The sequence below is a fragment of the Coptis chinensis genome, chromosome 8 (genome assembly GCF_015680905.1).
Source record: "Coptis chinensis isolate HL-2020 chromosome 8, ASM1568090v1, whole genome shotgun sequence".
Taxonomy (NCBI): Eukaryota; Viridiplantae; Streptophyta; class Magnoliopsida; order Ranunculales; family Ranunculaceae; genus Coptis; species Coptis chinensis.
In genome coordinates this window covers 84,806,211-84,829,979 of record NC_141463.1, presented here as the reverse complement: position 1 = coordinate 84,829,979, position 23,769 = coordinate 84,806,211, and the positions used below count along the sequence as shown (strand labels likewise).

General features: G+C 36.7%; 4 protein-coding genes across 6 annotated transcripts; 3 read left to right on the top strand and 1 right to left on the bottom strand.

Annotated features, from left to right (window-relative positions):
- Nucleotides 1-2,656: 2,656 nt before the first annotated feature.
- On the top strand, nucleotides 2,657-4,876 carry LOC147483728 (protein YCF54, chloroplastic-like). The gene is made up of 3 exons (XM_086577952.1): nucleotides 2,657-3,126; nucleotides 3,822-4,054; nucleotides 4,571-4,876. The coding sequence occupies exons 1-3, from the start codon at nucleotides 2,890-2,892 to the stop codon at nucleotides 4,761-4,763; spliced, it is 663 nt and encodes a 220-aa protein (XP_086434078.1). The 5' UTR covers nucleotides 2,657-2,889; the 3' UTR covers nucleotides 4,764-4,876.
- Nucleotides 4,877-6,610: 1,734 nt separating this feature from the next.
- LOC147483727 (reticulon-like protein B1) lies at nucleotides 6,611-8,514 on the bottom strand. Its single transcript, XM_086577953.1, has 4 exons — nucleotides 8,405-8,514; nucleotides 7,673-7,814; nucleotides 7,510-7,579; nucleotides 6,611-7,043 (listed from the first exon to the last, which is right to left on the bottom strand). Exons 1-4 carry the CDS (start codon nucleotides 8,461-8,463, stop codon nucleotides 6,871-6,873), a joined length of 444 nt encoding a protein of 147 aa, XP_086434079.1. The 5' UTR covers nucleotides 8,464-8,514; the 3' UTR covers nucleotides 6,611-6,870.
- A 2,343-nt stretch (nucleotides 8,515-10,857) lies between these two features.
- LOC147483726 (uncharacterized) lies at nucleotides 10,858-15,762 on the top strand. 3 transcript variants are annotated; one of them, XM_086580404.1, is made up of 9 exons: nucleotides 10,858-11,013; nucleotides 11,697-11,753; nucleotides 11,951-12,003; nucleotides 12,784-12,835; nucleotides 13,911-13,976; nucleotides 14,114-14,176; nucleotides 14,920-15,026; nucleotides 15,127-15,174; nucleotides 15,395-15,762. In XM_086580404.1, the coding sequence occupies exons 1-9, from the start codon at nucleotides 10,902-10,904 to the stop codon at nucleotides 15,521-15,523; spliced, it is 687 nt and encodes a 228-aa protein (XP_086436530.1). In that variant the 5' UTR covers nucleotides 10,858-10,901; the 3' UTR covers nucleotides 15,524-15,762. The 3 variants fall into 3 exon arrangements, with proteins under 3 accessions (XP_086436530.1, XP_086436532.1, XP_086436531.1); XM_086580405.1 differs by having other exon boundaries at nucleotides 10,860-11,013; nucleotides 14,920-14,968; XM_086580406.1 differs by lacking the exon at nucleotides 15,127-15,174 and having other exon boundaries at nucleotides 10,859-11,013; nucleotides 14,920-14,968.
- A 387-nt stretch (nucleotides 15,763-16,149) lies between these two features.
- LOC147483725 (cytochrome b-c1 complex subunit 8-like) lies at nucleotides 16,150-18,904 on the top strand. The gene is made up of 3 exons (XM_086580408.1): nucleotides 16,150-16,500; nucleotides 17,621-17,803; nucleotides 18,708-18,904. The coding sequence occupies exons 2-3, from the start codon at nucleotides 17,634-17,636 to the stop codon at nucleotides 18,754-18,756; spliced, it is 219 nt and encodes a 72-aa protein (XP_086436534.1). The 5' UTR covers nucleotides 16,150-16,500; nucleotides 17,621-17,633; the 3' UTR covers nucleotides 18,757-18,904.
- Nucleotides 18,905-23,769: the final 4,865 nt, after the last annotated feature.

Sequence of the window (23,769 nt, the reverse complement as noted above, 5' to 3'; positions counted from 1 at the left end):
ATCTATACACCTCTCACAAGCACATGTCATCTATCTCGACCGCACATCTGTACTTCTCAATACACGTGTCACACCCAATGTTCATCTTCAATGACTATAAAAGCGATCCTTAAGAGTTACGTGCATCTTCTCATTCAGCTATTAATACCACTCAAAACCACCCCTACCTGATTATCTAGCCATAAGAGCTAAGAATCAACCCGTAATTCTTGACGTAAATTTTTAGACATTTACCGTCAGTTATATTCTAAGGCCTCCCCCCTCTGAATCCAAAAATCTTAGTAATGGGGTATTTCGGATATATCTACATGGGTTTTAACCCTTTTTCCACAATTTTTCTTGACACGAATGTATCAATTCAGTAATTTTTGGGATATATCCTAGATATACAATGGTAACTATGAGGTTCTAGACTCCTAAAACTGCAGATATTAAAAGTTAAAAATGATATACATGTGCACTCACTCATGACACATACAATAACATTGAAGTATAACACAAGCATATATACCATCTCATGGAAGTATTGAATCAGCCAAAATACATGTAATCAAACTCTATAATAATATAATAACGAATAAATCGCGTCCCTAAATCATCAATTGTTTACAACTTAGCTTTACTCTTACATGTAACAAACTTGACTAGTAACAGTCAAATTAGTAAGCTGAACATCCAGGTGGCAAGGTGGCAAGAAATAGTAACCACGTGTTTCTTTATAAACAAAATCTTAACTCTCCCAGGCAATCTAGTCTCTACATCAAAACTCATCATGCCAGCCATCACATCACTAATCAAACCACTCGTATTCGAAGTAAAATTCTGAGCTGCAACAATTACCGTAGCATCGATACCACTAGATTCTTTCTCACCAATATTACCCGGTGCAATATCCACGTTAGCAACTTCATCATTTTGATAATACACTTGGCTATACCCAGTACCATGTTTGAAAGAATAATGATTTGGGTTGTGTACTGAAAGTTTGAGATCAAGTGTTATGTTCATCTCAACCTTTAAGGTTGGGAGATCGACCCGTGGCGACACCCCGGATATTGTTGTTGATACTAGTGTTGTTGTCGGGTCTTTTACTTTGAAGATGGTGAGTCCTAATATTGTGAATAGTAGTATCTGGGATAAGAGTATGGTTGCCGTTGTTATCAAGCAACAACGGCGTCTGTTGTTTCTGGGTTTTTTGTCGTGAGCTGCCTCGAGTTCCATGGGATCGGAGATGGTTTTGGGCTTTAACGAAACTTCCTCCATCTTTGACATGGTGTTTGTGTGACTGTGTGACAGATTTTAAGGTTTTGAGGACGGAGATGAGAAGTGATTTATTGATGGTGGTGTTGGCGAAGGGGTTTAAATAGAGATTTTAATACTTGAACCATTGAACGCCCCAAGTGCTTAACTTGTGTCGTGATATCATATTTTTGAGGGTTTTCTTATTATATGACTTACTTCTGGGAGGTGTGTTTGACGAGATGTGATTAATGTGGGTGTTGGAAGGAAATTGACGGTGAAAGTTGGCCTTGTTCAAAAGCTCAAAACTCGGTCAAAATCCAAATTGCATTGAGTCGAGTCGGATCGGAAACTTAGGAATCGACTTGGCGAGTTAAAATGTCAGCCAGATACCCCAATAATATCATATTTAAGTTTTGTATCAACTTAAAAAAAAAATCGACATGGAAGAGTGGTTAAATAGCTTTAGGTCAAGTATATGTATGTGGTTAATTTTGTAAAAAAAATCATTTATACCATGTGTTGACTCGTTAGACTCGTGAGTGAATTGGCATGGTTGTGTGATCGACTCAAAGAGTCATACACAACCTTGAAAGCGTTTACATACGCGTACGACACGCTTAGAAATATTTTTATTTTTAATCGATAAGCTGATTCTTAGGATCATATTTGTAATACTATAGAAGGACAGTGATCAGTTGTCACGCATAGATAATTGGCAGAAGAAATTGGAGAAATGAGAATTTGTCCAATTTATATATATTAGAGAAAGCTTGTTAAATTTAAGAGTTTAAAAGTTGCACATTAAATTTTATTTTATTTTTGCAACATTATAGTAACATGGTCAAGGTTCAAGACTTGAGACTACAATCTAGATTTACTTTAAAAAAATGTAACTTAAACTTGGAATCTTGATTGGAAAAGTTCTCATTCTGGGAATGTGTCAACAAGACTTCAATTCCCTTGGTATATGCTGATGCATTGCGCTACTCGTGTATACCTGAAAGTGAGTTACATTCTAAGGTAGCTCTCCCAACGTAACAGCCCAAGTGCCCAACAATCCAACATGTATCCGAAATCGGGTAGTCAGGTGACCGAAATGGATATATCTCCATGGGTTCCACAATTTTTCTCGACAAGAATGTATCAATTCAGTGTTTTTTTTAAGGATATATATATAAGAGGTTCGAGACCCGGCCCTATAATGGCAGCTATGTCGACTTACAAAGTTACAAGTAACACCATGTACGGCCAATTCAAACAACTAAGAATCTAAGATGGTGGAGTAGGACACAAGAATGTGTAGCTCCGAAGTAATTTGAATTCTCAGTCTACTCAATAGTTATTACATAGGAATTAATCGTTGAAAACCAGCGGAAACAAAGAACTGTTCATTTGGGCATTAAAAAACTAATAATAAAAATAACCTTGGAACTCCTGGACTAGGCTTTAGTTTCATGTATGGAAGCCCATGCTATAAAAATTGGCCAACCCATGAACAAATATGGGGTCCACCAACTGATCATGGCAACTGGATTTTGCAAATCTTGTACTTGAGAGATAAGGTTCTCTCTTCATCTTGCTATAGGATACTCTCATAGCGGGTTTTGCATACTGAACCATCTTGGTTACACTCTCACACTCAAAACAATGTTACCTCCAGCAATTCTCTCATTTGGTTCTTGTGCAAGTTTAGCTGCACCCACTTACCAAACTGAGAGAAGTGCACTACAAAGATCTCCTTCTTTGTTCTTTTCCAATACTAATTCTTGCAACTATAAAGGTGGTCTGATACCCAAGTCAATGTTACTCAATAAGAAGAAGAATTTTAGAACTTCTGTTGCTGTTGAGTCCAGTCAGCTTGGCTCCTCTGACCCAGCTGAGAAGGTACACTCTTATTCTTTCTTTCTATGCATGTATGCTACTTTGTGCAGTTGTTCAATTATCATAATTACGCAGTACCAGTTTAGCACTACTTGTCGAAATTCGGCAAATTATTTACATTTTTACATTGCTTTGAGTTTTGCACTTGTGTTTTGTCTTGGGAATCACTAGAATAAGTTGAGGTAATTCGTAAACTTATAGTGCATACATCATTTAGTATTCAAATGTGTCATTTTAACTCATCAAGTAAGGAGGCCATTTAGCAGCAGAAGGGGGAGAAATATTGTATGCTTAGCCTATGCATATAATTCAGAATTATGTTCAAAACTTTAAAGTTCTTGATCCTCGAATTGATCCTTAGGAAATTAGTACGAAAGTCGAACTTAGTTATTATTAGGATAGAACCTGCTGCTACACTACATTTATCAATCAAAGGATGTCTTTCATATTGTTCTGTGTTGCTATCTCTAGTCCACAAACTTTATTCTTAAGCAGACTCCTCCCAAGTATAATCGTAATTAAATGACGGCAATGAGTGAAACCACACAAACTGGTGATTTTCTTCCATACACCGATTTAAGTTATATGTTGTAAATGTGAATACTATAACTTCCACTAGTTTTGAAACATATATATTGTGATTAGTACTACTAATTTTGGTTGGTCATTTTTCTTAGTAATCGGGTTTGATTTTCCAGGAACTAACGAAGAAATATTACTTTGTCGTTGCAAATGCAAATTTCATGCTGGATGAAGAGGAACATTTTCAGGAACAATTGTGCGAACGGCTGCGACTTTTTGGAGAACGTAACATGGAGCAGGATTTTTGGCTAGTAATCGAACCAAAGTTCTTGGATAAGTTTCCAAATATTGCCAAGAGATTAAAGAGGCCTGCGGTTGCTTTGGTTTCAACAAATGGCACTTGGATGACGTAAGTTCTGATTCCGCATATTTCTCTGAATGGGTGAAGGTGGTTTCTACCCTATCCTATGTAACAGTGCATGATCATAAGAGTTTTAATCTGGTATCTCCTGATAGTATCATAATCTCCTCTGCTGCATTAATTTTTACCTCTGATAGAATCAGATGTTTGTTTGAGTTGAACAATATCAAATCTAACATCATATGGACCAGAAGTGAAAGCCTTTTGTAAACCCCAGCCAGTTTTGCATACCAAAACAAAATTGCCATATACTTTACATGATGTTATGGCAAATAAGAGGCCTGAAACCATTATTGAAATTATTGTGTACTACTGAGGCAGTACTGAAAATACTGGAAAATGAACTGTTTATACAAGTCTCTGGGTAATCATTTATTGGTTTCTTGAGTTTTTTCTTATTTTTTGGGGTAACTTATTGGTTTCTTGGGATATAAAATATCCAATCATCATCATTTAAGTTTCTAACTGACTAATGTATTGTCTTGAAATATCACGGATATGCAGATTCATGAAGCTGAGACTGGATCGAGTTTTGTTTGAAAGCTTTGAAGCTGACAGCCTAGAAGATGCATTAGCCTCAAACCCAACTAAAATAGAGTTCAAGAAGCCAGAAAAATGGGTGGCACCCTATCCAAAATATGAGTCAGGATGGTGGGAGAGTTTCCTTCCTCCAGGATCTAGCACCCCAAAAGCATGAGATAAAATACTTCCTCCTCCTTGTGTTCAAATCACGGCATGTATTTCTAGTCTAATTTGGCAGAGTTAATATGTAACTTAGACAAGAGCATAGAAAATAGCATTGTTGTACCATCTGTGACCTTTGAATTTTCCAAAAATTCCCTTCTTCCCTTGCGATTCAATGATAAGTAAAAGATACTATTAGAAGATTCATAAGACTAAACTGGAGTAGAGTAGGGAAACTTTAATACTTCTTTGATCAGATAAGAGGTATGAATCTGTTGCATTGCATATATGATCAGAAATTCGGACCGTTTCATGGAAAACCAAAAGGGAATGTAGCAGCTCCTTCACAAACAGTTAGTACGATTTGATCAGTTTTCTCCTTCACAAACAGTTAGTACGATTTGATCAGTTTTACTTATCCTGATTGTTCACTATCACACTATGTTATAGTTAATGTTTGTACTCTTTTAGTTCGTTGATAGCCTTTGCCGCCTTGCTTCTGTATTAACTTCGTCTTCCTCTTTTGATTCTCCATCTTGTTCTTAGGATACCCTTGCCTAATTTCTGACAGATTGTTTCTCACTGTAAGAGTCTGTTTGGCTTCAGGTGTGAATTGAGCAAAAGTCTCTTCCGCTACAGCCTATGATTTCTCTGTGGCACCTTTTCCCGCATGTCCCTCCAGATGTGCCTGGATATATTGCAAGAACCAAGATAAGTACACATACATATATATATTATAAATAAGGCCTGTATTACCCAGCAGCAGGCCAAAAAAATTTAGTGAGGACCCAAATATATATAAGACTTCACCAGAGCCAATATTCAGCAGCAAAGAGTTGATATTGAGCTCCAAATTCTGTGTTTCCATGAGTTTTCAGGAGCAGCAGAGCAAGAGCAAAGGGAGATCACAGAAAAATTAGTATGGACCTTATTGCGCAGTACCTTGTACAAATGAAAGTACTGATAAGCCCACCTCCAAATCACTCGCTCTGTTGAATGCGTCTTCCAAGTTCCATCCATACGTCAGCAAGATACCGCTCTGCCAAAACCCCCTACTTATAATATTCTGTAGAAGAAATGTCAGTAGTGAGACTTATCAAAGAATGCTCAGGCGTGATATTTACTGATTTCATTTTATAAGAACGTCTGAAGTAGCTTTCAGAACAAGAATTCGCAATGCTGGTCAAATCATCGTCTTCCAACTTAAATTCAACGGCGAATCCAAATTCTGCTTGGGTGCTTCCTAAGAAAAACTTCCTACCCGTCCTCTTACCAATGTATTCCTCTGCCTCCTCCTGTTGCTCTTCAGATTGCGCGTCTGTGCTGAGTTTCTTTTTATACTTTTCATGTATGGACACAGCAGCAGACGTGTGTATTGGTTTCCAAGTTCCATTAACAATCATTGATTCCCCATCACTAATGACTCTTACAGGCAAGAAGAATTAAGTTGGGGAGATAACCTCGTCCTCAAGTGCATCCTCAACATGTTGAAAATGCAATCCAGAATCAGAAAATTTCTCATTGCACATGCAGCACATCCAAACTTTCTAAATACCATTAGACTTCAGAAATAACCTTATTCCCAAAGGCAGGTACTTGAAGCAGATATTGCTTCCCATCGATACTTGTAACTTGTAGACATCTCTCCACAGCTCTTGGATCTCTCCTATGTAACGGTGGTTATTTGTTCGCGAAAGCAGGAAAAGTGAGCCTGAATGCAAGTTAAGTGGGTTGGCTTTGAGTCAAGCTCAAAAAAACAGAACACACGCGGAGAACAGAAAAACAGAAACAGAAATCATGATAAAGTTGACTAGTTATCATGAAACGAAGTTTGGAGTAAGCTATCATGGACAGTCATAAGAAAACACAACATTTAAAACCTCTTCCATTCGGCAACTCAGTACACAGCTTTGGATAACTAAATTCATTACAATGTGATTATCATATAGAACCGCAACCGACAAAAATACTAATTGGGGATCGAGCAAAAAAGTACCACTCTACAAATGGTACCCCTTTTCTACTAATATTATACTAGTACAGCAATGTAAAATGTTCAGAACAGAAAATATAGAACTCTTTTGTCCACGACACTGTAGAAATGCATTTTTGCTTCTCAGTTAGTGTTGCTTCTTATCCTTGGTAAACGGGTACTTAGGAAGTTTCTGGAGAACCTTCTCATCCAACACTGCATATTGCTTGTTGATTTCAACCATTGCCTTCTCTGCCAAAGTATCGACATGGTCTTCATGCTTCTCATATAGCAATGGCACTGTATGCAGTATCACATACACTGAACCAACAAAGAACCCATATTAGGAGAAAGAGCTGAGAGCATCAGTACACATTTTTCTATGCCACTGTGAGGCACGGATAGCTTAACAAAAATAACTATATATCATGGTTCTATTTAGGATATATTTTTAAATAAGCTGAAAAAGTCTGTAACTCAATATAAGAAATGCAACCTGGTTCTATTTAGGATATATTTTTAAATAACTATATATCATAATTACCTCTTTAAACAAAAATAAAACAAATGATTTCTAACAGGGCAGACTGACATTTAATCAAACCGAAGAAAACATGAAGAAAGTTTGCAGTCAAAATTTCCTAGGGATTGATTAATTCAATAATCAACCAGTAATATTATACCACAGGTCAACATTTACCAAGTTCACATTACTAGTTTTTGTAAATATCATAATTACATTCTATAACTTGTAGTTACAATAACACAAGATAGTTCTGAAACTGACCTATGTAGACAAGGGTCAGGAAATTGAACCAACCGCCAATAACAGAAAGCACCCACAGAGTAGCAATCACCTGCACAAACATGAGTTGCTTTTACGTTATCAAGGTACAAGGCCCATAATATTAGGCTTGGATGGAAGTACGAAATTTATTAAGATAAGATACCTTAAGGAACTTCTTCAAGTCCTTTCCAGAAGCCACCTCTCTGAAGGTTGTAAAGGCACGATTAATTTCATACCTCATGGACAGAGCAATGCTTACAAAGAGGTCTTCTGGTAAAACGATCTCAGGAAATTTTGGAGGAGACCTACACGGAAAGGGGGAATTCAAGATATCAATATTTAGTACCTAATAAAGAAGGACATGGAAAACTTGGAAGGACCAATACAAGTAAATGGTTCAACCGGGATTCAAACCAAATGAAAATAATTAAGTTCTGATTATTCATGAAGTGAAACACAAGGTCTCCGGTGATCCCAAACTCCCAGTATATTTTCGTAATACAGACAACCCCAAATGGAAGAGAGTAACTTTGAACAAACAAAAAGAGAGAATGAGGAGATCAAAAAGAACAAGTGCCATCAACACTGTATTTCATATAAAATGCCAACTGATACAACTACAGGTTAAAATGGCCATTTTCAACATAAAAAGAACCACCAAAACAGTGTTGCATAATCAACCAACCTGATGTGTAATGTACTTATGTATATTTCAACATATCAATACAATCTGCTCACTTAGCCAAAAAAAACCCAAAACAGTGTTGCATGGCAACAACAATGAAGATCTAACTCTAAACCCATAAATAGCTGAAAATAGAGAACATGTTCAATTCCATTATATAAAGAACTAGTACCGAAAAAAAAAATACAATACAAATATGCATTGTTTTACCAGATATGAGTGCCAAAATTCCAGAAAGTGGGAAAGAAAAGTTTTGTGCCCAAGAACATACATACATATGACAGAGCATAAAAAACAATACAATTAAATGTGAAAGTAAATGTGGAGGAAAAAACTCACTTGTTAACAAAAGAAGATAGATTGGACCAAAGGAATAATACCGCCAGAGAAAGTATAAGAGAATGGCAAACAAAAGTAAGCAGATGATAGCCTAGCCACTCAAAAAGCAGCCATATGACAGTAACACCAACAAGTATGCCAGCCGCTATCTGCTTGTCCCTCCACAGTAAAATGTCAGCCGCTGAAAACAGAACACTCGGTCATATAATAAAGATAATAGTAAGAAAATTCTCCACAAAAAAGGAAAATAAACATCGATCAGAACAGATTGACCAAACAGTTTCAACTGAGCATCCATTTTAGACACAACATATGAGTTCAATATTCATTGAGTTCTACGTGTCGAATGTTTAAGGACATGGTCAAAAATTTATCACAGCTTGGAAATCATATAGCTTCAATTATAGTTTTAACTGTCAATTTTTTTCTCAAGACAGCATATTTTTCACCATAATAGATTAGAAAACAGAGAGGTAATGAAGTATCTCCTTCAGTCTTAATTACATATATCAGCAATTCCAAACTCTCTCTTTCTTCATTTTAATTTCAGATTCACATCTAATTACATAACATTCACATAAAACACCATTTAATTTCTTAAACTTCAATGCATTAGCCTCAAACAAAAAAAATAATGCAATCGATGCCAATGAAACACAATTGAAATGCCTTCTACTATCTCAATCCAAATACCAATCAACGGAGACCTTAGAAATATTTTTAATTTCTTTAAAATATATATATCATGAATAATAAATCTAGCAACAGCATGAACATTGAAGATTTGTAAGCATCACACAATCACATCACCGATATTACAAACATATATAAACCACGTAAAAATAAAAGGGGGTTAGTAGTTATACATTTTCCACCACCAAGAACAGAGTGAACAGGCTTCTCCCTTCCAAACAAACGAGTCTTCTTCGGTTCAGATGGCAAGTTTTTCTCACTTTCAGAATCAGAAGACGAAGAAGAATGTCCACCATGAATCTTCTCAGTTATCTTGTCTATTATCGACTCGGACTCTCTTACCTCTTCCACATGCTCTGGGATGTTATTTTCTCTTCACAAAAAAAAACACTCAAAGTTAACACATGCATGCAAAGTGCAAACCATGCCAACGTAAAAAAAAAGAAAATGAGAGTTCTTACTCCATCATTGTGTTAGAAACAACGTTGTCTTCTCTTCTTTGTTTGTTTTCAGTTTTTGTGATATGAAAGTTTTTCTTAGATTTGTGAAAGGTTCAGAGAATGAGGAACGGAATGAGAGCGTAATCCGGACGTTGTTTTCCTTAAAGTTCGCGATGTCAGTTAAGGTATTTTACGTGGGTCCCTCCCTCGGCCCACACTTCAAGACACTAGTAGGCTCTGGCCCAGGAAAGATTCTATAGGCTGGACTGGACCTGGTTTCAATTGGGTACTGTAGTTCAATACTGCCATCTTCCAAGTTGTAGACATTCGATCATGCAGCGGCGTGTGTCATAGTCTTGGTTAATAAAGTAGCTACATACAATTTGATTTGCAACCAGGAAGTATGAAACAATGTTTGTCCGCATAACCTCTTTACTTTAGTCCACTGTCCACATAACTGCAGTCTCGTCCCACTTAAAGACTTGGAAATCAAGTAATCAACAACGACATGAAAGATGGTGTTGTCATTATCAAGCTTGTGATCAAGTATGTCTATAATTTGCAACAAATCCCCGGATGATTCTACTATGTAGCGCCTAAGTACCTTCCCAAAATATTATTTCTCATCAATAGATTGTGTACTTACACTAGTATACTGTTAAGCAGTGGGGGTGGTGTGAGCGGAGAGGGAGAGGGAGGAGTGGAGATTTAGAGTGCGTGGAGAGGGAGAGGGAAATGGAGAGGCGAGAGGCGAGAGGGAGAGGGGCGAAGAGAAAAAACAGAAGAGAAGAGGACAGACAGACAAAAACCAACCAACTTGATTTTTGTCCACATAACCCCCATTTCTGCCAAGATCGTTCGCTCCGCTTACTCGATTAGTAGTTACAATCTTGGAATAGGAAAACTCATGTGACAAATCCACAGTAATGTAGAAGTGATCTCTACAAAAAATCATATAAATGAACTTAGAATTCAGAGAGTTCAGAGAAGTCCAAGCACTATTGCCAGGCTTTTAGAAGGCCAATTCTCTATCACCACCATAAGTTGCCAGGCTTTTAAGGGTCGGCATGCTGATATTTCGAACTGTTGGCATGGGCTATGATTTCAAATGGGTATTTTTAATAAATGGGCTGACCATATAACCCATGGGCCACAAATGGTCCGAACTATTTTGCAACTAAATTTCAACATTTTGAGAAATTTCCAGTTTTCCGGTGAAAATGATTTCCACATAAATGTCGAAGTTATTTTCAAGGATTGCTGGTTTGTTCAGCTCAAAAACATTTGCGGGTGTAGATAAAGCTGGGAATAAATACTTCACTAGAAAACATGATATTGATGGAAATTGTAAGTGCCTGTTTCACTTTTGTTTTGAGTCATGGGTGTTACTTTATAATTTGCACAATTAAGGTCTGAAATTTAATTTGTTAACATTTGTTGTTGGACTGGTTTACTGAGGCATCATGTAAAGAATATTTAGCTGATATATGATGTTGTGTTTTAAATGGGTATATGCTCAATAGAGCTAAAGGAATTGAAAAGATTATGTATAGAACATTTTACTTCGACAGGTTTGTCGTGTTGGAAATGGACATTGTAAGCTGAAAGTATGGAGGGTTTTTATACTGCAGACTGTTGAGACACATTTAGGCTCGAATATCTTAATTTCATTGGCAGTCGTTCGTGGCATATAAGGAAAATAGAAAACTGAACAGGAATTCTAGCAAATTAGTAAAACTTTGGGACTGTTGACATCTTAACGTTTTCAACCAGATTATCTTCTGTCTGGCTTAATTGTTTTTTGATGTATATTGTTAGCAAGTTTGTATGCATATTCAGATTTTCTTGGTTTGATTTGATCTTATATACTGTGATACTTGTGCATAAATATCAAAAGGACCATCTTGGTTTGTTACACGTTATATAATTACAAATATTTCATGCTATTGTTTGATGAGCATATGGGTTTATCTATTCCTCAAATTACAATAGGTGGCCGACTGTGTTTGACCTTTTGTTTGATTTACTAGTGAAAGAAAAACGATGGGTGATATTCAAAGGAGAAGAAGATCCTACCTCAGTTCCAGGTATGCTTACAATGGAAATGTTAATTCCTTTCTGTTTCTCTCGTTCGTGGGAACATGCTATAACCAGTAGCTGGAAAGTTAGGCACAAGGGTTATATACTTGGTCTAATTTTCACGTAGTTATGCAGAAAACCTCATTTAAAAAGATTTCTTCATTTTTTAGTGGTTTTAATATGCACTGGTTATATTTTATTGTAGTTGAGTGGATATGCTGGTTAAATGGTCAGCGAAAGATAGCTCCAACTCCTGAGGTCAGATGGAAGCAATCTATTTTCAACTCCACCATTTTTTTCCCTAATTCAGAACATTATATCTTCAAATAGAAAAGGAATCAGTCTTATTAGAAGGCATTTAAGCTCTTTATGATGTCAGTTGGTACTCATTTGTTGCCAATAAGTGTGGATGAAGGCATCACTGTGCGAGTTTCTCTCTTTCTTTGTCTCTAATTGTAAATTATGGTAACTCGAGATTTCAACTAAGCGTTGACAAATACATAAAATTTTGTGTCGGACCATTTTCACATGTTAATTTGTCTTCTTTCAATCTTAAGACTGGTCAAATCATGCATCTGAAGTGTATTGTTAACCAAAGTTTGAGCAACCATGATTGTTCTCGGTCTTCATCATCATCAAGAAACTAAAACCACTTAGGCCTATAACTTCCTCGTTGTTGACATGTTTTTACTGAATATATATTAGTATTTTTTTCCTAAGTAACATCTTATTGCTCTTAATGCCCAAGACATCCTTGATGAAGTATCCACGGTTGCTCTTTTTTACAAGTACTAGTAGGTAGTTTTCTATGGTTCATTCTAAAGAGGTGAAGTACTTGTGTTAGACACTAGCGTTATTACCAAACTCCATGGACTAGCCATGTATTCCCATTTTTCCTTGTCATACTCGTGTCAAAATTTTGACTATGTATTGTTGTTACCAACTGCAATGTATATTTATAGTGTTTCAACTTGTTTACGTCCTGTTCGAGCAACTTTTTTCTTGTTATCTGATATTTAGGCTGATTCAAACTTTCAGGAAATGTCCGAGATGGAAGCACGTCGTGAACGTGTTAAACTCAATGTTGCTCGTATGTATCCCTTTTCCATTGTGCTGTGTTTGTCATATGTGCTGTTTGCTTCAACTTTCTGGCCCTTCTTCCTTGTTTACATAATTATTCATCTAACGGTCGAATATCTTTCGGAAAACCTGTTAAGAGTTATCAGAAAAGCTTTTCAATGGAATGTGTTAAATGAGGCGGTCAAATTTGAGACGAACTAAATTTTTGACAGATATACCAGTCAGTGAACTAGAGGGAGGAGAAAATATATTCACATCTTTTATAATCTTCTTCATAAAGAAATCAGAAAATTCAATCTTGATGCCAAGAGTTATTTCTAGAACGTAAGGTACCAGTTCGTAGTTACAATTGGTACCAGGAAGGAGAGTCTGGAATTCTCCTGATTCGGTGACGTGCCACATAAAGCCTATACAGTTGGTGCCTTATAAATAAGTGGGAGGCTGCTGATATTGAGACGATGTGGCGAATGGATAGGTCAAGGAGGGTGGATGTAAGCCTAAAAAAGAATGGTTGTGTGATCTGTTCTAAGGCATGTAAAGTCCTAGAAGTAGAAAATGAGAGGAACATATGCATACTTAACTTACGTAGAACGCAGATACCTGCATTTCGTTGTGTTTTGTACTTTTTTGTCTGCATTTGTGTACCTCTTTCTCGGTAGTCAAAGTCCATTTAGCTTGCGATGTTTACAGAACCCTAAAATCCAAAATTTTCTATACATATGTTTCTACGCAATTGGGATATGTAGGAATACCTTCTGTAGTTCTGTGATTCATGGTCGAATAAAGCATCATAAGCCACATTTATAATAAACTTTATGTAATCCACAAGGTGGAATAATATTTAGGTACACATCTAATCAGCCAATGGCCGTGTATCTTTCTTGGTGACATAGAGTAAATTTACTACATACATGGTCATTCCGAAATCATTATGTATGTATTGCAATTTGCAACTACGGCTTATTATTTCATATTTTTTTCCCTGAGATTCGTTGAAGTTGCTTTTGCTGAAAATTTAAGTGATGGTCTATGCGAATATCATGTGTTTGGCATTATCTAAAGACTCAACTGCACTTTTCATGAAGTTCTCAAGAAAGAGGAAGAGGAAAAGAAGGCCAAAGTGGGAAGTAGTCGACAAAGAATGAGAACTGGTCAGTTATTTACCAGAACAATTCTGCCAAGTCAATCTTTATTTAATTTTATTGCTTAAGTAGCCTTTGTTTCTTTTTTGGGAGCACTTATTCTTCTTATATATAATAATTTTAATCATATTTGTGCTTTTGACTAGGTAAAGTTGGAGGTCCAGACTTAAAAAGTTTCATCCAACAATATCCAACTGCTTCTTCCAAAGGTACTTAGACTAGAATCATCTTCTCATGCCATGCTGAATTACTACATATTCTTGTAGAATGTCTGTAATCTTAGTTAAGGTAGCCGATGTGAGTTTGTGAGAATTGTTACCATAGACCTGGGTTGAACACCCGTCAGCACCTAGGGAGAGGGTCCAGGGTCGGGATAACAAAGGGTTTGCTGTTCTAGTTTGGAGAATGATGAAATGAATTTATGTGATGAAACGAAGACTAGTACAGCAAAAGGAGGAGTATTGCTTTATATCATACACTGTAACTCCTGAGGTTATCCACATTGGGCACGTTTTCAAACTAATGCAAAAACTTAATGCGGACACAGAACGAGCATGTTAATACGTTAAAATATTTTGTGAAAATATATATGTCTCTAACTTCATATTGGTATCACAACTTGCAACATATCTGTTTGGTGTTATATTTATGATAATAGAATCTTTGACAAACCAGCAACATGAATGAGTTCTAAGTTGGACAAATTAAGTCTTACACTTGCTACATTTAGTCATTTACTGAAGACAGTAGAAGTTATCATATCACAAATTTCTACTGACAGCACTTACAAAAAACACAGAAAAGCTATCAATGAAAACATAATTTAAGGATTGGCTTCTTATGTTTTTAAGCTGCTGTAAGACCTTCTTTCCGCCTGGTATATTGAGGCTTTTACTTACGATAGATTTGTATGACCAGTATTTGATTGTTGTGTTCCTTGTTCATATGCAAGGTGACGGGCAAGAGGAAGGGGTAGTAGATGGCAGCACCGGAAGATATAGGTGGGTCCATTCTCATGCAGTGACTAGTTTAAGTCTAGTGAAGTTGAAACTATTAGTAGTAAGCATTTAATAAATTGGGAATTTCGGCTTGGGTGGGTGCATATCAGATGTTTGGTGTAGTTTCATTGTTTTCATTATACTGCGTTTGATATTTATAGGAACTCTATACAAACAGAGGAAGAGAAACTTACTACGGAGCATCCAGAGTAAGTTTTCTTCTATTTTGATTTTTTACCAGGGTGCCTTACTTGTAGAGTACAGTCGGAAATAAAATTTTGGTTGTGTCCAATTCATCTATTTGGTTGATTGGATAGACTTTTAATTTATAATTGGCAAGGAAACAAGCAAGGGGTCTGCTTGTTCACTCGAAGAAATTCTGTAGTTTGCCAAAAAATATTAATTTACAGTACTTTAACATTGTTTCAGGTCCTTGGAACCAACAGGATCTGGAGCATCCTTCAAACCAGGGACATGGCAGCCACCAGTATGATTGAGCGCCTGCTATATTCTGCACTAAGATGGCTAACTTTAGGCTGCTCTTCTTGGTACCACTGATGAGAACACCTACCTCATTGAACTATGCGCTGCTGTGTATGTTTGTTTCCTACGAAAAAATACTACTCGAGGAGTTGAAGTTCTTGTTTCAGTTCGTGCATAAAGTTACTGGATGCGGCATTTCCAACTATGCAACCAGTTTATTCAACATCATTCAAACTAGTAGCATTGGCACAATTTTGTAACTGTTGTATGCTATAGATAGTAGATTTTTCATTATTCAATTTTTTTGAACAGTATTGCTTCAGTGTTACGAAATACGAACGTTCATAGATTGTAGTACTTTCCTGATTAATTTTTTGAAAGAAGACAGATTAGCCTTGAAAACAGGCAGGCCATTTTATATCTGTTCCAAGTTCCAACTGATATTTCCAAGAATAAAACAGGCAAGCCATTTTAATTATTTATCTATAACTACTCTTACACCATTTAATAAGCATTTTATTCTCTTTCCACTCTGTTAAGTTGATATTTGTTCTCTTATTCAGTTGAGAATAGGACTAGCACGTGAGAATAGTTGGGTTTGTTAGGCTCAAATCTATTTAACAACTCCACTCTCCAAGCTTCATCGTCTTCTACCTCAAACATATTCTGTTTTGCAACAAGTTCAACAAGGTACAGTAAAGTCTTCTTCTTTAATTTTCATTGTTTTCTCTTCGTTGATATGCAAAGTCTTCTTCTTGAAAATACTAGGTGCGCAGGTTCGAAATTCGTTTTGTAGTACTGCTACTTATCCTTTGGTCTTTTTTTTCTCTCTGTATTAAGGTTATTTTAGTTATAAGTGAACAACACTATGTACGAGTCATAGCAGCATCGACCTTCAAAGGTAAGGTTCAGAAACATAGTTATATTGACTCAGAGAGTCAGAGATAGTATTCTCTTTATAGCCCCTTGGTATATATGCTACAAAGTTAACAAGGAACACAAATATCCAGAAACAGCCAACGCATTGAGTACTAAAGCTTTGCGATAACTCAGTAGGAAAATAGACTTTTTAGTTCTTCAATGAGTTCTTGATTCCTCCTAAAATGTACACCAACGGAAAGATTAGTATAGTTGAACAATAACAAAAAAATTTAAGATACTAAAAAGAAACTTGTGCAGATGCATAGTCAGTGAAGTATTCTTTCAAATACTACTTACTGATAGAGGGTAGAGTTGACATAAACTTCAGCAAAATCTACATCAAGTTGAATTTCAATAGAAGCAGCACTGACTTCCAACATCCATGTAGCCGGGTTACAGCCATCTTTGATCTCGGTTATCCCTGGGATGGCCTGCAAGATGTTTCAAGAGTCGAGATGTGTAAATAGGTCCCGAACATGGATTCAGAATAGTCGAGACTTTCTGCAAATTTAGGCACTCATGTTTTAAGTTTATCCACAATCTTAAGAAATTCATTATTTTGTTATAATCTAGTTCGAGAAATCTCAGTGAGCTAAACTTGGAACAGTTTAATCCCATGTAGGCTCTGAAGTTAGAGCTATAACATTGCATTTGTCTCCATCAAATTTCAAATGGATAAAAGAGAAGCATAGTTACATTTGCTAGCTTGGTTTGTAGGAATTACTTTTAGCTGCTTGTTGAAACCACTGACGCATCAAGACTCTTGTTGAAATAAAAGACAATTAGTAAGACTAGCCTTGGAAGGATACTTGTGTATACTTGTATTTTTCAGTTCTTCCAACTGCCAAATGATGCAAAATTTACTCCATTTTATTTCAGCGTAAAAAGTTATGCTGGTACAGTGTTGAGATGTGAGTTTTTCTCAGTTCTAGGTGATTAGACTCAACCTGAAGCTACTTAGGTTGAGTTAGGACTAGAATTCAGCAGCTTGGTTTTAAGCAGTGCGACTCTGCAAACCAAGTGTGCCAGCCCCTATATAGTGGAAGAGTATAAACCTAAAAAAGTTCCTAATGTTTGGGCACTTTGATTTACTTTTTTTATGCTAAGCAATTTATCATATGCAGTAGAGAGAATTAAAAAAAATAAGTTGAATACTTATGCCATCCCAACATCCCAAGCATTGGTGTACAGTTTATCACCATTGGTAACTTGATATACGCCTTTTCAGCCTTGACCCATTTTCATTTGCAGAAGAAGAGAAAAAATGGGGAAGACACCAATACAGATGAAGGCAGTGGTGTACAGTTTATCACCATTTCAACAGAAAGTGATGCCTGGTTTATGGAGAGATCTTCCTCATAAGCTTGGGAAAAAGTTTTCTGAGAATTGGATCAACGCTACTCTTCTTGTCGCTCCTGTTGTTGGCGTCTATGCGTAATTACCCCATCTCTCTACCTTTTTATATATATAAGATTCATTATTGTTTTGATACTTTAATTGATTTGATGAATATTATTTACTGGGTTTTGTTGGATTTAATGTTAGATTGATGAACAATATGTTGATTTATTATAAGATAACCTTTGGATAGCGTTCAAAATTTTCGTGTTACTCTTTTAGCTTGATTATGGATTATAAAGTCTGAGGCTTTTTATCTGATTTTTCCATTTTCTGCTGTTGCCCATATAATTAACATCTTGTTAATGCACGGTAAACAATAAGATTGACTGGATCCTATTGTTTGGTGAATGAAATTGGAAGATCTCATATTTGGATGGGATGTTTTGGTTGAGGCGTAGCCTGTATATGTATGTTTGTACTTCTGGGCTACATCATCAAAATTAATGCACTGTATTGTTTTGCTGATAAAAAAAAAATAATAATGATCCCAGGTTTTAGGTCTCGTTCTGTTTCAAAGAGGCCAACGAATGGGAGAAAACACAAAGAAAAGCTTTTGTTGGTTATTTGAATAACAAAACATTGCAGATTTCTTCCTATCATGTACTTCTTGTCCTTGTTAATACAGTCCTGTGACCTGTGTTGTGTCGCACACACTTGACCATAGGCTTATAGTTTACTTATAACCTGGGGTGGGTTGTGTGTTGCATTTATGTGTTTGCTTTGGAGGAACTCCTAATTTTGTGCAACCGTGATTTACTCGGACACATTAGTTCTGAGGACATGAACATCCTCATTATCCCACTTCAAGAGAATCTGACGGTTTACCTTTTGTTTTCTTTTCAAGTTGCTGTAAGGAGGGACATAGCTAATAAGTGTCATCTTTCATTAGCCTTTTGCAGTCTATGCTAACAGTTACTCCTATCGGATGCAGGTACAGGTACGTCCAGAGCTACCAAGAGAAGGAGAAGTTGGAACACCGGTACTGAAGTAATGCATCATTTGCTTCACTTGAAATGGAAGGGTGATATTTTTCTTGTTTGGTTTCAAGGTTTTGGGCTTTAAGCGCAGCAGAACTGCAGTTTACATTTCTAGCCATCTTAATGCATTGAAAGTTTAAACATATTTTGTTTGTGTATAAGCAGGTATACTGTATTACAAATTTGGGACATCAATTTCTAGTTTAAATGATTTGTTCTGCACCTTCATTAGATTTGTGGTTTTTGCATGTGCTCATCTGCTCTAGATGGCTACAAGTGCTTGACATTAGAATAAACAGATGTACTATATTGTAGGATACATGACTAAGTTATTTGTTGGTTAGAATGGTATTTCAAGATACTGAATACACTGGAGCGCTGTAATAATATATGTACAATTATAGGTTTTTGCTCACGGGCCTTCCTGGTGAAGGGCTGTGTTGCTATCTAACGAACCGAGAGCTGTAGGCTGCAACTGTTATTTACACACTTACAGGTTTAGGTTAGTCGTGCTGACAGACCTGACAGACCTTCCTGATGAACTGCTGTGTTTGTTGTCTTGACTGGGAAGAACTGCCGAGTGCAATTGTTATATGATTATATTATCTTGCTTTGGATTTGGTATGTTCAAGAAGTTTGTTGTCTGCAAATGGTTATTTTCTTGTGTTAGATGATGGGTGCTTGCTTGCTGTTCCCTTGATTTTTTTTCACTAGCCCAAGTTTAGAAATTGGAGCTCTCGACATGGATTAAACCCACACAAGTTCATTCGTTGAACATGTAACCGGAATGCGTCAACTATTTTATACTAGCACTTCCTAATCTTTTTTAGTATTAACATAAACACTTGAGCAGTACACATTTACTCACTGACTTCTGCAACTGCTTCTTTGCCTGTAAATACGTGTATACATTGGTCAATGGCCATGAAGTGATCTCTTCTTTAAAGGTGCAGAGTTCGATATCCAACTGGGTGCGTGAAAGTTTTTGAGGTAGGGATAGAAGTAATAGAGCGTCACATCAAAGAATGGCAAAGTAATAGATAGAATCTTGCTTGACGTTAAAGCTTTGTTGTGGTATTGGTTCTCAAGATTCTCCGCAAGAATGCTTTTTTATTGGAATACTCTCTTAAGTAGTAATGGGATTTAATTAGGATACTAGGGACAGTATGAGGATATGCTATACCTTGCTTCATACATCAATAAAAGTTATGCTTATGTATCATTCGTATGAGAATCTCCCTCATATGTGCAGTGTGCACTATGTTATACCTTGCTTCATACATCAATAAAAGTAATGCTTATCTAAAAAAAGGAAAAAGAAAAAAAACTTGTTCCGATTGCCATTATTAAAGGAGAGCTAGGTCCATCCTTCACTCCTTCAGACTGTGAGACAACAGAGAAACAATTAATGGCAAACCATGGTTGTATCAATGGAACTGTACATAATTCTAAGATCTCTTCCCCTGTGCCTGTTATTGGCTTATACATAGCCGCGGCTTCTTCCGTATGCATGCTACTGATGCTTTATGATATCGTAGTTGGATATCGGACAAAGAAGCGATGGCTACCTTGCAAGCTATTCACACTCAATTCTGTTTCTCTAACTCTTCTTTCCATAGCAACTAAACTCCCCGCTGATCTAACAACCTCAATGCCGAGTGACCTGGATCAGTTGTCTAAACTGTCTGGGACTATCTTTATATGTGTTTGTATGGGTTTTCTCATGCCTTCTTTTGGAAATTACAGGGATGCCGATATTTTTTCAAATTTGATGGGCTTGAGCATTTACATTATATCCATAGTCGTAAACATCTGTATACAAATACATACTGGAGTTATTTGGTTTGTACATAGACGATACAGGCCTCTATTATCTCCCTGGGCATGAAGTTAGCATTTGGGCTAGTGAGTATATTGTGCGAAAAAGTGTGGATGATATAATCAGATTAAGGGAGGTTTGCTGTAGTGAGCCACTTACTAATCTACTGCAACTCTTTCCAAAATACCCAGACCGCCCTGATTTTGATATTAGAAGGGAATTTCGATTGGAATCTCTTCCTATGACTCTTCCAATTGCATTCCTTGTGAAAATTGCACAAGTTTCCTTACCAGGTAATCTTGTTGGATTTCTAGTAGACGCATTCAGACAAGCCCAAGAAATCATTCTCTTCATTGACCAAACACTAATGCCACCAATAACGGATCTCGAAAAATATTTGTTACGAACGGATCTCCAAAAATATTTGATACCAATAACGAATTTCGAAAAATATATGTTACCAACAACGGTCGCAAAAGAATTCTTTTCATATGCAAAAGATTTGTGCAGAGATGGCGACTTTAGTGGTCTGCTCCCTGAGGAGTATCGTCAACGTCAATCCGGTTTGCATCTGGATCTGAATATTGCTCGTCAGATCCTTTTAAAATTGAAGCAATCACGATATCACAATTATTATAGGCTTGATGGAGTTCTTGTTCGTGCCATTATTGATCGCATCCTTGCTGAAACCCCCTCAACACTTGAAGATCTATATATATCTATAGAGAAATTGTTTGTGGAGATGTTGCATTGGGCTTTTAGACAACTACCGATTTCTATATTCAAAAGCTTGAGTGAGAGCCCAACTGAGGAGTTCCAAGAAAGAGTACGACTTGCCATGAAATTCCTCTTTCAAATCGAATCTTTGGACGATCATATTCAATGGTCACTTCCCCAAGGATCTGGTATCTCAGAGTTTCTAACGGATGAAGCTTCGACAAGGTTTGAAGGTCCACTGGCACGGCTCAATGAGATTGTTCGGAGGCCTGCAGGGGTAAGGGGTGGAAACGAGACATAAGCTGTAAGGGTTTGGAATTTCATTTGTTTGGAATTGTCACTTGGCATGTATATTTTTGTTTTTGTTCATTTTGAAGAATCTATATTCACTATAATCTATGTTCATTTTTGTTAGATCCCTTTTAACACAGTTGATGCAAGAGGTTTTACTGAAAATAATCTTCATCATGAATTCTAACTAATTTCTCCCTACACTTTAGTGCAAGAGCCACTGATGAATATGAATCAGCGCAGATAAAGGTGTCTCGTTTCATTAATGCATCAGAGTCTACTGAGATTGTTTTTTCACAAAATGCGACAGAGGCTATGAATCTTGTAGCCTACTCTTGGGACCTATTGAATTTAAGACCAGGGGATGAGGTAAATCCTTGTACTTGGTTGTCTCTTTTTCACTGCTTACCCAAGCATTTCAGCCTTGGGGCACTTTGCTTGTCTCCTTTAAAATCTTCTTTTGCTTTCATGCAGATCATACTTACGATTGCCACAGTGTCATAGTTCCTTTTCAAATTGTGGCTCAAAAGACTAGTGCGACACTCAAATTTGTTAGTTTAGCAGAAGAAGAAGTTCCTGATATCGATAAGTTGAAAGAAATGCTGTCAGAGAAGACGAAACTTGTGGCCACTCATCATTTCTCCAACACTCTTGGTAGGCGTGTTCTTTTTCTTATTTAAACTTTTTTGTTCTCCTTTCTCATGTCTTGTCTCGGTTAAAGCTTTTATTCTACCTGGTGTGATGGCTTGATGGGTATGTTCACCCTTCATAGATGTTCACATGACCCTTTCTGAAAGAGTGTGTGGGCTTAAAATAGAAGAGCGAAGAGAGAATGCTTATGTTTAGTTGGTTTCAGTTATTTTTCAAGGTAAGTGATAATCTAAGGTTAGAATGAAGATGGTTATTGGACAGAAATATTCTTTTGAAAAATTAATGGAAAGTAGGACAGTGTGGGTCGTAGTTCACTATAACTTGGTGTGGCATGGGAGTTGATTGAAAGCTCAGGAGCTCAGGTTGTCACACTGTTAAACTGTGCAAGGAGAAAAGACAAGAGTTTTCTAGGTAATTACAAGAGGAATAGACTTAGGGGACAAGAGTTGATTAGGTGTATGCAATGAGTCGACACAGAAAAGACTGACCACAGGACAGCAAAATGTGATTGGTCCAGACAAACAACTTAAACCACCTCAGAAAATGGGGGCCTTTTTGAAGGGGTTACCTCCAAGAGGAAATGGTCGTTTATATCCATCTTCTTCATATACTCTAAATAACTCCAGCACGAATTTATTCACTGTTTTAGAATCACCAGTATATTACAAACTAAGTTACTTTGTCACGGATAATGAAGTGACTGATATCCCTGATTTCTTTTGGTTTTGTTAATTCATTCTTGTCGAAGTTATCATTGTCATGGTCAACATTTTATAGCTATACTGAGGTTGACAATGTATAATTCATTATTTTGTGCTATATACTCTATTTTCTTCGTTGATTTACATCTGTTGTGTGACATTGTAATTATAACTAGGATTTTTCCAGTGTTTATTATTTTGTTGAATAGAACAGGACTGGTTCTATTCTTTGTTGCATTTGACAGAAGTTCTTAGTTCGATATGTTGTTTGAACAATTTTTCCATAATGGATTATCTTTGTGTTTTTAGGTTCTGTTCTTCCAATTAAGGATATTACAAGTTGGTCTCACAATGTTGGGGCAAAAGTACTTGTAGATGCTTGTCAAAGTGTTCCACATATGGTGGTTGATGTGCAAAGTCTAGATGCCGATTTCCTTGTTGCATCATCGCACAAGGTTCGTATAATCTAAAATGAGGCTTTTGAAACCTATTTCTACATGGGACTTGCCTATTTTTTTTTTATTTGTATCTTATTCGTGTGTACATGACCATCCTCATGATCCCACTTCAAGAGAATCTGACGGTTTACCATTTGTTTCCTGCTTGAGTTGCTGTAAGGATTCAGTTGCTGTAAGGATAGCTAGGACCAGTTTCTCCTATCGGATGCAGGTATGTCCAGAGTTACCAAGAGAAGGAGAAGTTGGAACACCGGTACTGAAGTAATGCATCATCTGCTTCACGTGAAATGGAAGATTGATATTTTTCTTGTTAGGTTTTAAGGTTGCTCTAAGCGCAGTAGAGCTGCAGTTTTACATTTCTTGCCTTGTTAATGTATTGAAAGTT